Source organism: Hyaena hyaena, unplaced genomic scaffold, assembly GCF_003009895.1.
Source record: "Hyaena hyaena isolate Hyena2069 unplaced genomic scaffold, ASM300989v1 scaffold_3, whole genome shotgun sequence".
Lineage (NCBI taxonomy): Eukaryota > Metazoa > Chordata > Mammalia > Carnivora > Hyaenidae > Hyaena > Hyaena hyaena.
Window position 1 is genome coordinate 9,329,694 of NW_024080635.1, and position 14,387 is coordinate 9,344,080.

Below are 14,387 nucleotides of genomic sequence, written 5' to 3' on the forward strand. Positions count from 1 at the left end.
TAATTTTATATGAAGTTTTATTTTTAAAATATAAAAAACCACCACACACCAAGAGACTAAGATGTCCTCTCCCCACACTTGCTTACCTCAGTCTTTAGGAAGAACACCAAATCCCACACTAACGGACAACTGCCTCTCTAGCTCTAAGTCACTCAAAGGAGGCAACCTCCTTGGCCACCTGGCATCATGAATTCCAGCAGCTCAACGGGAGCCCAGATGCGAGAATGAGTGAGTTTCTCCGTGGGATCCAGTATTGCTACAAGAGCTTTGCCTGCACAGCAAAAGACACGCACACTGGCTGCTCCCCTCAGAACCCACATCGGTCTCACATGCTTGGGGACTGCTGTGCAGGAACGCCTGGTGTGGCCTGGCGAGGCAGGGTGTACATGGCCCCCAGGAACTGGTCTGCAATCCTTCCTGCTTCTCGCAGCCCGCTCAGCAGAGCACCATGGACGGTGGCTGGGTAGTTACGGATTGTATGTTCTCCAGCAAAGAAGAGTCGTGGAATTGGCTGTTTCAGGAAAGAAAAAAAAATTGAGAAAATCAGAGTTTGCCAACACAACACTTTTGTGGTGTTTGAACTGCTAAATTCCTGTCGGCCTTTGAACGCTGCCCTGCCAATCACAGACCATCATTTTACCAAAGAGGGTCTCCCTGAACAGCGGGCATTCCAAAATTGACAGAAGTAGAAATGCAACAGTAAATAAATAAAATTCGGCCCAGCCTTATTCCAAGGCTGATGCAGAACCGCATCTGTTCTTATGAATCATTTAGTGCTGGGAGATAACCCAGTTTTAGAGCTTCGTTTGCCTCATACAGCACTGCTGGGGCAGAGGGGTTCCAGACTACTCTGTACCATAGAGAATCCAACATTTGTTATTATTCAGAACACCTTTGCCTCTCCGCCCGAGAGCCAGGTTCACAGCGTCCTGAGGAAGCCTTACTACTCTCTGGAGCAGGGTCTGGCATCATCTAGGTAAGGAACCCACAGGGGCATGTCCTGGAGACACCCTGCAACAATCCTATGAGCTATTCCAAAATGGGGTGCAATGTTAAAAATGTTGTCTTTTAGGGACAAAAACTTGAATAAGGAAAAAACTGGCTTATACTGTGGACTCTTCCACTGTGAACTTGGACTGCCTAGATTTACAGAGCCACAATGTGAGAAATCAGAGACAAATAATACTGGTGCCTCTGCCCTTGGTTATTTGAAAGGCTCCAACCTAAAAAAAAAAAATCATCGGCATCAATTTTACCCTGAAATCCTGGGATACTGGCTTTTTCCCAAATACGCCCTGGTGGTTTGCCAGTTTCTCACCTGTGGGGCACCTGGAATTGAAGGGCCAGGAGTGATTGGCTGAGCCATTAAGTCATAGTCATTTCCAGATGACCCCGCAGCTACATATGAATAGGAACCCCGTGCCCAGGGATCAGCACGCCAGCGAGACACCACAGTCTCCTTGGGCTAAAGGAAAAAGCATGAGCAGTAGTTACTATAGGACAAAGACAAACCAATCATCTCTGAAAGGTGGAAAAGCTGAGGTGGGTGGGGACGCAACAGAGCTATGAAGAGGCAGGAGGCACAGGCTAGCTAGGTGAGGAGTGCTGCTGCTATACGACACACAACACAAATGGCTTCTAAGTTTCCATGTTGCTTGCCCAATGAAATCTAGAGATTTACCCAGGACTTAACTTTTGTTCTCTCATTAATTCACATGAAGCATTAATATGCCTTCTCTCAAAGGAATCCTAAGGATCTAAAGTGTTTCAGTGGGCCTAAAGAATAGAAAAAGAGTACCAAGAGATTTTTTTTTAATGTTTACTTTTGAGAGAGAGCAGGAGTGGGAGAGGGCAGAGAAACAATCCGAAGCAGGCTCCAGGCTCTGAGCTGTCCACACAGAGCCCAATGAAGGGCTCAAACTCATGAACCATGAGATCATGACCTGAGCTAAAGTCAGACGCTTAACTGACTGAGCCACCCAGGCAGCCCCCAAGGAGGTCTGACTGCTTTGTCTAAAAGGGCGGAGTGGTGGGACTCCACACGTGGACACAGTGGATGGGACAAGCAGGGATATGAAGCAAATAGCTGCCTCGATTCCCCAGCCCATCTACTGGGGGGCTTTTCTAAACCCTACACTTACATCATGGACTCTCAACCTCAGCATTCACGTAAACCCAGCACCTGCTTGTCCGTTCTGGCTGAAACTGTCCTGGCCAATGTAGAGAGACCATGTCAAACTCTGCTTTAGTGTGAACTCCCGATCCCCACGTCACTCGCCCCTACCCACTTACTTACCTGGGGCACCGCACTGCTACCAAAAATCCCTTTGAGGATGGCCAGGCATCGGCCAACTATCACATCATCACTTATGTTTTCCATGATGCCGGCAGCTTCTCCTGCCACTAGTGCCAATAGTATCGGAGCTAGAGAAACAGAAAGGACAATTCCAGGGTTCTCCTACAGACTTTCCTCAAGAACCTCTTTGTCAGGTCCCACATTCTTTCTAGGCACCCTGAAATCTGATGACCAGGGGACAGACATGCAACACTTGTGCTGGAGACAAGTTATGCTTCTGGAACAGCAACTTAAATTCCATCCCTAGAAGTGAGCTGGCAAACTATAGGTGAGGAAAGTGACTCACGTACTTAACCACTTGTAATTTTGTGGAATACAGAAGTCTTGAAGATGAAACTTCAGACCTTTCTAAGGAAACCAATATTTAGGTACAGAATCCTTAGCCCTGACCACCTTAGACAACTCCAGGGCAAGAGCTACATCCTTTAAACTATTCCAGGCCCCTCCAAGCCCATCACCACCTTTACCCACCCATTTGGTGAATATTTATGTAACAGACTTCCGTGATAGGACACAGTACTAGATACTGGGACATCAAAGCTATAAACTAAATTATACACTCCACAGAGCAGCAGAAATAATCACATAGCTATAATTATGCACTGATAAAAGCAATGAAGAAAAAGGTTACAGAGAAAATACAGGGATTTATTTTTGTTTTAATTTTTTGAAAGTTTATTTATTTTGAGAGACAGAGATAGTATGAGTACAGGAGGGGCAGAGAGACAGAGAGAGAATTCCAGACAGGCTCCATGCTACCAGCACAGAGCCCAATGTGGGGCTTGAACTCACAAAACCAAGAGATTGTGACCTGAGCTGAAACCAAGAGTCTTAACGAAATGAGCCACCCAGGGGTCCCTACAGGGATTTAATTTAGATTTGAGGCAGTGGAGGTATGTGTGTCCTGAAGGGACTCTGAAACAGTGGCATTTATTTAGGTCAAGACCTGAAGGCTGGGCAGAGTATGCCATGTTGGGAACAAAGAGAAGAAAAATAAAAGCTTCCCAGGCCCAGACCACAGTAAATACAGAGGCCCTAAAGTAGAAGACATGAAATAGTTTCATATACATGCATACACACACATATATAAAATAAATATTTTAAGCACCGCATAGAAGAACAATCCAATTACAGAAGAACATAAAACAGGAGGTAGGAGTTTGATACATACATTCTAAAGGAAGTGATCAAAGATTCTGGGCTCGGTCAGATACAAAAGTCTGAGAATGAGGAATGCAAGTTTTACCTTGGGGGAAGCTTCCCTGGTTCTGTGCCTCCAGGCTTTTTATGTTTTCTTTACAGCGCTCTGGGCTTTCACTGTGACCTTCTACTTACGAGCTCTGTTCCTAGACTGCTCACCTCCTTACTGTATTTGCCACTAGTCTGTGAGCTCCTTGAAGGCAGGCTTACCCCCCTCCCCCCCATATCCCCAGCACCTAGGCAGAATTTTCAGGAATTGCTGGTTGGTTGAATTAATGAAAAATCAAGACATATGTATGTGAAAAAAACCAGAATATTCCTAATTCTTTACTCCTGTAAGGATACGAAGAAGATTAAAACCAGGAAGCAGTTACCTTTATAAAGGTTCCAGAAGAGGAAGAGTTCACCTCTGCTGGCAGTCGTACTGCCAACATGCCCAAACAAATTGACACTTGGATCCCAGAACACACGGTCAAAACACAACACCACCTAGTGTAAAAAGGAGCACATGAACTGATGACACAACTCCAAGAACATGGCTTTAAGCAGGGCTGTGCCTCAACAAGGAAATACTTCTTCCTCAGACCTTATTAATGTTTCCTCTAATCCACTCTCAATCTAAGCCTAGAAATCGCTGTTATAAATGTATTACTTAGGACAACATGTAGAACTCGGTTTTCATAGGCTTGGGTTTGAGAAGTGATCCTGGAAGACTAAGTCCTCATAGATACTTTATATATAATTAGGCACTGAAATGAAAGAACTGACAGGCCTCAACTCCCCCTGATGTCACAGAGCTGACAAGAGCTGAGAGCACAGCAAAACATACAGAAACGCAAAGCCCTGTGCTCTCTGACTGGAGGGCACCAAGACCGGTATTTGTACAGCAGGTATGCAGAGAGGCGCCTCGGGCAAGTTACCTTGTTAAGGTTGCCAAATCCCATCCTTTGGACTGCGGATGTTTTCCACTCAGGAAGAGGCGGCACAAACTGAACAGCTGGTGGCTGCTGCTTCAACACACCCAAGGGAAGGGTACAGAGAACTGCGTCACATTTATAAATAAAGGTTTGGCTTGTGGAGCGGGTATTCACAGCTATCACTTCACATCCTAGAGAGGTTGGAGGGAAAAGACTTTACTGGTGATAAAGATGACACTGAATATTCAGTGCACAGTAGACTCTACACACGATCTCCAATAATTCTTACCGTAAGTTTATGAAATCTGTTCTATTAATTTTCTTATAGAAGAAAACTGAGGCAGTGGAGAAATAACTTGTCTGAGGCCACAGGGGTAACAGGTGCCAGGACTCAAACACTAACAGTCCAACTTCAGAGTCCTGGATCTTCACCACCACCACATTATCTTACCTTCCTGATACACTAGTGATCTTCTGGAATAACAGAAGAATCTTATTATTTATCAGGGATGAAGTAAATTTAGACCAAAGTTAAGAATAAAGGTCTGTAACCATAAAAGCAATACCTCTCCACTGTGGTTAGGGACTTATTAAAGGACAAGGGAAGAATGACACCACAACACTGTGGTGCAGAGCAGGCTATTCTTGAGAATGCACTGTGACGCAGGAATAAAGCTCAAAGTAGACCGCAGAAAAGGCAGTGGAAATAGGTTAATGTTATTTTTCCTCATTTTTGATTTTTCCTTCAATAAATACCCATTTATATAATTTCAAAAAATATATAAACAGCTCAAAATTGGTATGAAAGCTCAACTCATGTCTACTTTCTCACTGTTCTTAACCTGCCTGAAAATGGCTGTTGAAAGGCTATAGGTCTCATCAGCTAGAAGCTGCATATGAAGGGAAAATTAATGGAAAACGGCTTCGGTGGTTATAAAAAATCTATATATATCTGTGGTAATCTCTGCAGTTCTAGAATATGGGCCATGAAGGGCAAGCAAGGTTGATGGCCACATCTCCACTTGTCATGAGGGTCCTGGGAGAGGGGAGTGGGTTGACTAGCTATCATAAAGAGTTAAAGACTATTAATTCCAAAGGTGGGTGGACAGCGGGTTCTCTGAACCCCGAACAGTTCCTGAAACCAGGAACAGTGAGTACTGAGCTGCCATGGGAATCACAGGGCAATTCCATCTTTGAAGTCAACTTATTAGCAGATTCCTAGAATCAGAAACTAGTCTGAGCGGTTAGCCTACATATAAAGGAATGGATCCAAAGATCAAGACGCAGATGGTGAAATACAAGGGGTAGGGTCCCACTGTGTCTAGAGGCAAAAATCTTGGCATTTAAGAACACACTCAGCAAAATGAGATCCAAACTCAATGGCTACTGTTACAATATCAAACTAATTCACGTACAAACTGCAAACTCTAAAACTTGCCTCAGATTTTTGGTTTACACAATGAAGGGATCAGAACGTCAGAGCCTCTAAAGGGTTCAATTCTTTTGTAAATGCAAATTTTTAAAAAATTAGGAGGCAGTTTACACAACATTTGATCAGAAAATGTACCAAACATTTTTTCTGTAGGTCAAATTCAACAAATGATCAGTTTGAGAGTAAGAGGTTTATCTTACTAGCGATGTAGTGACCTACCTGAAGCTGTGTACCGAACCTGCCGCACCGCTGTATTCAATTTAATGTCTAGGCCTTCTGCTAAAGCCACAGGCACACAAGAGTAGCCATTCCTCACCGTTAGGTGGCTGCCAGTAAACTCAAAGTCATCATCCTAAAGAGAGAAAAGGACACACATCCATGTTTTCTTAACTTATGCCAAATATATGGAGTTCTGGAAGATTAACACGGAAAAACACCAGTTGGTAGAAAAGTCAATATTCTAAGGCAGAAACTGAAGAACCACCACTCAGTCATCAGCTACAGATGCCCTAGGAAACTGGAAGGAAAAGAAAAGATGCTAAAATGTCCCTAATGGCCGTTATCTGAGAGTTTTCTCCTCACAACCCTACACTCTACCCCTCAATCCAGACTATCCAAAGGGGGGTTGAGATCTCGCAAAGAAAGATGATTCAGTACATTCAGATGCTTAGTTTGTTTGGCTTTTGAGTGCATTACAGATTTGACAGGATATCAGATTCGCCATCCTAATTAAATTTTCTTTTACCTAAGAGCAAAATCAGTTTTTATTTATTAAACATACAAGTTTGAAAGATGAGGAAGACTTCTAAAACTCAAGGTGGTGAAACAGATGAAAATAATCTGGGATTATAAAGAAAGGCCCAAGATGATCCATATAGTAAAGAAGTCAAGATGTGACCTGGAAGAATTCCTAAAATGATCCCATTTCTTTGAATTTACTGAAAAATTTTCTATATAGAGAAATTCTTAAAGGCTAATCAGTATTTTCTAATTTCGTGAAATTTCTGGGAGAAAACATAGCAGGATTCTTTCAAACTAGACAAAAATACCAGGATGGCAGAACTCACTACTTAGTAATGGATTCATCTGCTCCTCATACCAGTCAGTTCAAAACACTCAAAATTTAATAAGATTACAAATGGGTACATGCTGAAACTTCAAATGATAAATCAGTGTCTAGGAAGGGCCTAATTTAGTATTTATGTGAAAAAAAAACAAAACTGGGAATTCTGAAAGATTTTTACCACTCACAAGTCCAATCCTCACTCTAATTCAAATACTAAAGAATACGAAGGTATAACCTAAAAATTAAGAATTCAAACTAATTTTACTAGGAAAATGTACAATGAAAATGCAAGTATCTAAGTAAAAATATAATAGTGACTTCCGTAGTCTTCAGTCTGATCAAAGTCTGAGATTGAGAGATTAGTCCATTTAAGATCTAAAAAGCTCTGTGATTTCTCACCAGTTCAAGAGTAATTCACACTTAAAATACTTAAGAATAATTCAATAAGGGGTGCCTGGGTGGCTAAGATGGTTGAGCGGCTGACTCTGGATACCAGCTCAGGTTGTGATCTTGCTGTTTTGAGATTGAGCCCCATGCCAGGGCTTTGTGCTGAGCACGGAGCCGGCTTGGGATTCCCTCTCTCCCTCAAAAAAAAAAAAAAAAAAAAATCGACAAAAGATGTATAAAACCTGTACGCTGAAAACTGTTAAAATACTGCTGAGAAATATTAAAGAAAACCTAAAAAATGGAGAGCTATAGCATGTTCAAATCCCTATACCAATCAAAATCCCAGGAGGTATTTTTTATAAAAATCGATAAGGTGATTCTTGGAGCGCCTGGGTGGTTCATTCAGTTAAGCATCCGACTTCAGCTCAGGTCATGATCTCACGGTTCGTGGGTTCGAGCCCAGTGTCAGGCTCTGTGCTGACAGCTCAGAGCCTGGAGCTGCTTCAGATTCTGTGTCTCCCTCTCTCTCTGACCCTCCCCTGCTCAAGCTGTCTCTCTAACTCTCAGAAATAAAAAAACACCTAAAAATTTAAAAAAAAATCCGTATATTTCATAAAATACCCTTGATCTAAAACGTACTGCTTAACCACTAAGTGTGCAGAAATAAATAATATTTCTCTCAGAAATAAATAAAACATTAATAGTCTCACATGTGGTCAACTGATTTTCAACAAAGATGCAAAGACAAATGAAGAAATGGATGGTGTTAGAATTAATCAGATAACCATACGGAAAAATATGAACCCTAACCTCACTTTTCATTGTACACAAAAATTAAAATGGATCATAAAGAAAACAACAAAAAAAACCCAAAATGGTCACAGACCTAATGTAAGAGTTAAGTTCATAAAACTTCAAGAAAAAAAACAGAAAAATTAGTGATCTAGTTTAAAAATTTTTTTTTAATGTTTATTTTGAGAGAGACAGAGTGTGAGCAGGGGAGAGGCAAAAAGAGAGGGAGACACAGAATCCGAAGCAACCTCCAGGCTCTGAGCTGCCAGCACAGAGCCTGATGTGGGGCTCGAACCCGTGAGAGAGAGATGACCTGAGCTGAAGTCGGACGCTCAACTGACTGAGCCACCCAGGCGCCCCTACTGAACTAAGTTTAAACAAAAGATTTTTCGGGATACAAAAAGCACAAAGCCTAAAAGAGAGTTGAGCAATACGGACTTCCTAAAATTAAAAAGTTTTGCTCTTTGAAAGGTACTACTTAGAAAATAAAAAAGGAAGCTGTGGACTGGAAGAAAATACTTACAAAACATAAACCTGATAAAGGAATTGCATCCAGAATCTAACGAACATAATGAATTCTTAACACAATTCAATAAGTCAGACAACCAGATATTTTTTTAATGGGCAAAAGATCTAAACACTTTTCACCCAAGAAGTGATATACGAATGGCCAATAAGTACATGAAAAGATGCTTCATATCACCCATTTTCCAGGAAATGTGAAATAAAACCACAAGGAAAGAGTATTATACACCCATCTGAATGACTAAATTTTAAAAAACTGGTAATACTAAGTATACACAAAGGCTATATTCTGTGTGATTATATACCATATGGTTCAATTTATATGTAGTTCTAAAAAAGCAAAACTATAGTAACAGAAAGCAAATCAAGGTTGTCTTGGGCCAGGAGTGGGAGGGCTAGGGACTGACCACAAAGAAGCGAGAGAGAACTTTTCAGGGGATGGACATGCTCTGTATCCCGATTGTGGTGGTGGTTGTTCATGACCATGCAGGTTTGGCAAAACTTCAAACTGTTCACTTAAAATAGGTAAGTTGTACTGTCTGTAAATTATACTTCTTAATAAAGCTGTTTAAACACATACATACAAATTAACGGTTTCTCTAAGCACTCCAAGACACACACAGCAAAAGACAGGATAATGAAACTTACCTGATCCCAATGTTTAAGGGAGAGTGTAGAGAGAGGTGTGGCATTAGCAAATTCAAGATTTGCAAAATGCCAATCAAGTATCTGTCTGTCTCTTGATGAGAGATACACGTCACTGCAAAATGAAAAGAGAGGGACACAGGTTATTAAAAGAACATCACTACTATTCTCCGTGGGCTGATGTGGATGATCTCAATATTTGTGAGGGAACCCAAGCCTGGTACTGTGCCTTTTATAAAGAAACTCCTTTATTACTGGTGCCTAGAGCAGTGCCAAGCTCACTTCCTAAAGCAAATTACTATCAGGCTTCATTTGTCTGAAAAAAAGACTTCTTCATATCGATACCTGGCATATAAAAGCTTATTTGTTGTATAAAGCATGATTTTTTTTTAAAAGCAGGAATGGTAGTAGCATGCGCAACTACAGAACAGACGAGATATATATGTGGAGGCCAGATGCCCAATGGAGCACAGTATCAGCATACAAGTATTCACTGTCAAAAAATTCAATGGAAACAGTGTAATACTTTCCTAGTCCTCAAAATTATGGAAACAAAATAGTACTACCTTCTACCCCACTCAAAGAATGTATTTCATTAAAATATCAGATCTTATGGAGAAAGGTTATCTTTAAAAAATCAATATATTTAAGTATTTAAGACACTCTTACACATTAAAATTACAATCCATTCACCAGACATAAATAAAAACTCACAGTGCTTTTAATTTTCCTTCTAAATATAACAGAATAGCAAAAGCGATCTTTCTGAACATCTGTATGTTATCCTTACCTTGGGGGATTGGCTTCCAATTCTTGAAGTTTTTCTTCTAGCTTTCCTTGTGTTTCAGCTAATTCATCATATTCCTGGTAAAATTAAGAGAACCAGGTTGACCTTGATGGGTCAGAGACCAACCTAGTTGTTTATACAACAAAGCGTAAGGCCTGGACCACATCCCAGTCCAGGTCATATCCGGAAGTGTGCCTTAGCTTAAGGCTGGATCAGGGCAAGAAGAGGGCAGGCAGGTGGAGGAAATGAAGAATAGCATACAACTGAGCTACCAAATAAGGGTGAAAAAGAATAGCAACTACCATTTCCTGTGTATTCACCATGTCCTCACCATGGGATAAAACATCTTAATTTTTTTTTTCCATTTAACTTATTGTCAAGTTAGTTAACATACAGTGTATACAGTGGCTTCAGTAGATTCCCATGATTCATCACTTACAACACCCAGTGCTCATCACAACAAGGGCCCTCCTCAAGGTCCATCACCCATTTTCCCCTGCTACTCATTCCATCAACCCTCAGCTTGTCCTCTGTTTGATCTCCCTGTTTGTAACTATTTTTTTTTCCTTCCCCTATGGTCTTCTGTTAGGTTTTTCAAATTCCACATATGAATGAAAACATACGATATGTCTTTCTCTGACTTATTTCACTTAGCATAATACCCTCCAGTTCCATCTACGTTGTTGCAAATGGTAAGATTTCATTCTTTTTCATCGCTGAGTAGTATTCCAGTGTGTGTGTGTGTGTGTGTGTGTGTGTGTGTGTGTGTGTGCGCGCGCGCGCGTGCACGCACATGCACATGTTTGTATACACATCTTCTTGGGATAAAGCATTTTAGATCCCTTAAAACTGGGAAGTATTAATATCACATCATCAACGAGGTGATTAAGGAGTCTAAGATCCCATGGTTAGGAAATACTAATTAGGGATTTCAATCTAACAGTATGATACCAAATGACCGAAGTTCATGTCCATGTCCTTATTCCAAACTGTCAGGGATAAACTGTGATAAGGAGCTAAACTGAGATTTAAGTAAGTTAAAGGATGAGATTGTGAAAACAAAGTAGAAATCCTAAAGAAAAAGCAGATCTCAAATCACACTAACCCATTTAGTCCCCTTGGCTCCTGTTACCAAACCTGCATCCTTCCTACCATTGGCACCTGTAAGCTAGTTGCTTTCCCTCTTCCAAAACTTCCTAGATCTATACTCTTTCTTAGGATTCCAAGTAAAACCACTTAGGCATGTATGTTTACCACACCTTGCACAGGGCAGTCAGATCCCTGTGTTTACTTTTCACTAAGAACTCTGCAGTAATATCTCTGGGTGGCTTGACCTCAGATGCTTCTTTGTATTGCTGATGGAGTTCTTTAATTTTCTCTTTCAAATTTACCATCTAAGAGGGAAAAATACAAAGTTACCATTTCAGATAGTGATATAATCCATCTCCAAATCACAGGCTTTCGTTTCTCCCCTAAACTGCTATTATACCAAAACAGGTTACGATGCAAGTCCTTAGAATTCTTGAATACCTCTTCTACACATTTTAGGACAGGAACAAAATCTTGTATGGCTCAACACAGAGATATCCCATCATTATCAGAGAAGTAAGATCATCTGTCTTCCAAAACAAATGGAGAGCCAGGAATGTTCCATTAGTATATATAACATACATATTACACATCATATTCATAAATATTAACATATATATAAAAATCAATATATGTTATATTTATATTTCCAGGGAAAAAACCCACTACCAATTTAAGTTAAACTTACTGTTTTGGGAAACAAATCATTATGATTTGTTTTCTAAATTACGTAAAAGGCTAAATCACCACACAGGACCACCCACAGCCATTCCTAATGTTAGTTTCTCAGGTTTCTGATGGTACTGGGCCCTACAGCTATCCCATCAGCCGGCCATTCTCTAGCTTCTCTGCTCATTTCACACATGCTACAACCCATGAAGAAGCTGTGCCACAGACCTCTTCATCTGACAGGATGAAGACACAAGACAAAGAGTGAAGCAAGACTCTGGTCACAAGATGCACCCAGTTTGCATCCTGCATTAAGATTATTGCATTAAAAAGCTCCCCACAGGGCTGTCCCTCTTCATGTTTTCTTCCTAAGCTGATGCTATATTTGCCGCTGGCAGGATCAGGAGAAACAAATAGTCTCCCAGTCTGGAGCTGGGCCTCTGGGAAGGGGTGGGAAAGAAGAACCCTCAATAGGCACACAACTGGGGAATATCCCCATATTGGGCACCTCAAGCAAAGTAATCATGGCAACGAATTATGGTCCTGGCTGTTGACTTGTTGTCTTCCTCAGTGGGAACTTCACCCCAGCACAGCTAATCTCCCTTTTATCCCAGAATGTAGCAGAGGGCACTGGGCTACCTTTGCAACAGCCAAAGGGAACCTGACATGAGAAAGACCGATTTCCCCTGGCAAAAATTTACCAATAATATTGTACTGAAAGACTGAAGATGAAAACAGTGCCTTTTGTTAGTCACTATTTTCTAAGAAAAAACAAAAAACAAAACTTTAAAAACTTCTAAAGGCTTTCCCCCCACTACTGATGCAGCTTTAACTATGAATTCAAAATTTCACCTTATTAAGAAGTTCTTTCAACTCCTCCTGAGTCTTTACTATCTTCTTCCAATGTTCAATCTGCTCATCTTTGACATGTTTTTCTTGTAACCTAGAAGAGATAATACACATGCCCTGGCCACACAGCCAGCTTTGCAGCACAAAACAGGAGCCCAACAAAACCATTCAAGGACATCAAGGCCCAATGAAATTTCTAATACTTTGGAACAAGAAAGTTAGCTGGTGGCAAATTATTTTCTAAGCTATGTTAAATATAGTTCAGTACCATAAGAGCTATGAATTTTAGAACTGAGAGGGGCCTTACAGATCATTTATTTTAAATGGTTTTACTTTGGGATTTAATTAATTCACGTGAAAACTAGCTCAAATAATACTTGCTGAAAAACTCACAAACAGCAAATGTCTAAATGTGATTCACTATACAATAAGCAGTATCAAAGTACTTACTGAATGACAACTTCCAATGCCTGTCCAAGGGACACAGGCTTATTATTGAGGACATTGAAGTCTAGTTGATGACTAAGGTAAGATGTAGCTTCCAGCAACCGGTTAAACTCCTGCTCTACCATTTCATCTTTCTCTTTAGGAACCTGAAAATCCGAAGTATAGCAGAGTTGGTCCTTATAAAAAGGCTAAAACATAATAACCATCCATGAAAACACAAATGCTCTATAGTTTTTAAAAGGTCAAAATATGTACCTCAAAGGGGGAAACTTTGAGGGCAATAATTTAAACTTTCTTTTCTATGAAGGGGTCAATTTCATTAAATGACGTATGAAATGTTTTGGCTCTGATATTTTCCTATTCTCCCAATTTAGCTGTCAGAGCTGGGACTCCACCTCTATTAATAGCCACAGGATTCACACTGGTGCTAATTGGTGCTAACTGAAGCTTTGTGGAGCACAGGGTGTCCTGGAGCTGACATGCACTGAGATAAGCTGGGCCAACATGCAAACACCACACTGGAGAAGTCTCAGAGAACAAAAACTGTGTCAACACACCTGAGGACCTTCCAGAGTAAGGGCAGGATGGAAAAATAAGAAGCCCAAGGTATTGCCTTCCCCTCAAAGATGAATTTCAGGTGGGAGTAGGGAAGAGAAGTGACATTCATGGCCATTAATAAGAACACAACAGCACCTTCATTCTTTTGCAGGGTAACAGTGTTTAACAGCACCAATTAAGTTCAGAGTTGAATGTCCAAAGCTCTTAGACTATGAGTGACTGAGGTACCAGGTCTGGCTCATTATTGTTCAAGAAGAGAGGAGACTGCAAAGCAGATCATCAAGCTTTAAGACCATGTTCCTAATCCTTACTGTGCCCCTGCCTACTGATACCATCAGTTAGTTGACACAAACCTCTCTGCTACTGCTTAATTCTTAAGCAAAATGTAAAATGCACCTGCAACTCTCCTGAACTTGTGGTAGTAGCAAGAAGGAAAAAGCATATCTAAGGCAAGCAGGCCTACAGCAAGCATCTCTTGCCAGGATAAACTGGGCATCAACTGGAAATGGAATTCAAAATATGGAATTTCACTTTACAGTCAACCTAAAACTGGTTAACATTAAAGAAAGTTCTAATAAGCACTAAGGCCAAGGAGGAGTAATCTTTTATTCAGAGGTAACTTGTGGACAAGATCATCACAGTAATACGACTCTCATTTCAAACTCCTT

General features: G+C 40.8%; 1 protein-coding gene across 2 annotated transcripts in view; it reads right to left on the minus strand.

Moving 5' to 3' along the window:
- KDM1A (lysine demethylase 1A) overlaps positions 1-14,387 on the minus strand; it is a 58,853-nt gene continuing 44,466 nt past the window's right edge. For both annotated transcript variants that reach the window (XM_039231508.1, XM_039231517.1), the window contains 11 exons: positions 13,165-13,307; positions 12,718-12,808; positions 11,367-11,501; positions 10,111-10,184; positions 9,324-9,435; positions 6,125-6,257; positions 4,477-4,664; positions 3,931-4,045; positions 2,297-2,424; positions 1,319-1,465; positions 1-511 (listed from right to left, as the gene is read on the minus strand). In XM_039231508.1, coding sequence (XP_039087439.1) covers positions 326-511; positions 1,319-1,465; positions 2,297-2,424; positions 3,931-4,045; positions 4,477-4,664; positions 6,125-6,257; positions 9,324-9,435; positions 10,111-10,184; positions 11,367-11,501; positions 12,718-12,808; positions 13,165-13,307 — 1,452 coding nt within the window. In that variant the 3' untranslated portion in view covers positions 1-325. The remainder of the gene's footprint in view (positions 512-1,318; positions 1,466-2,296; positions 2,425-3,930; positions 4,046-4,476; positions 4,665-6,124; positions 6,258-9,323; positions 9,436-10,110; positions 10,185-11,366; positions 11,502-12,717; positions 12,809-13,164; positions 13,308-14,387) is intronic.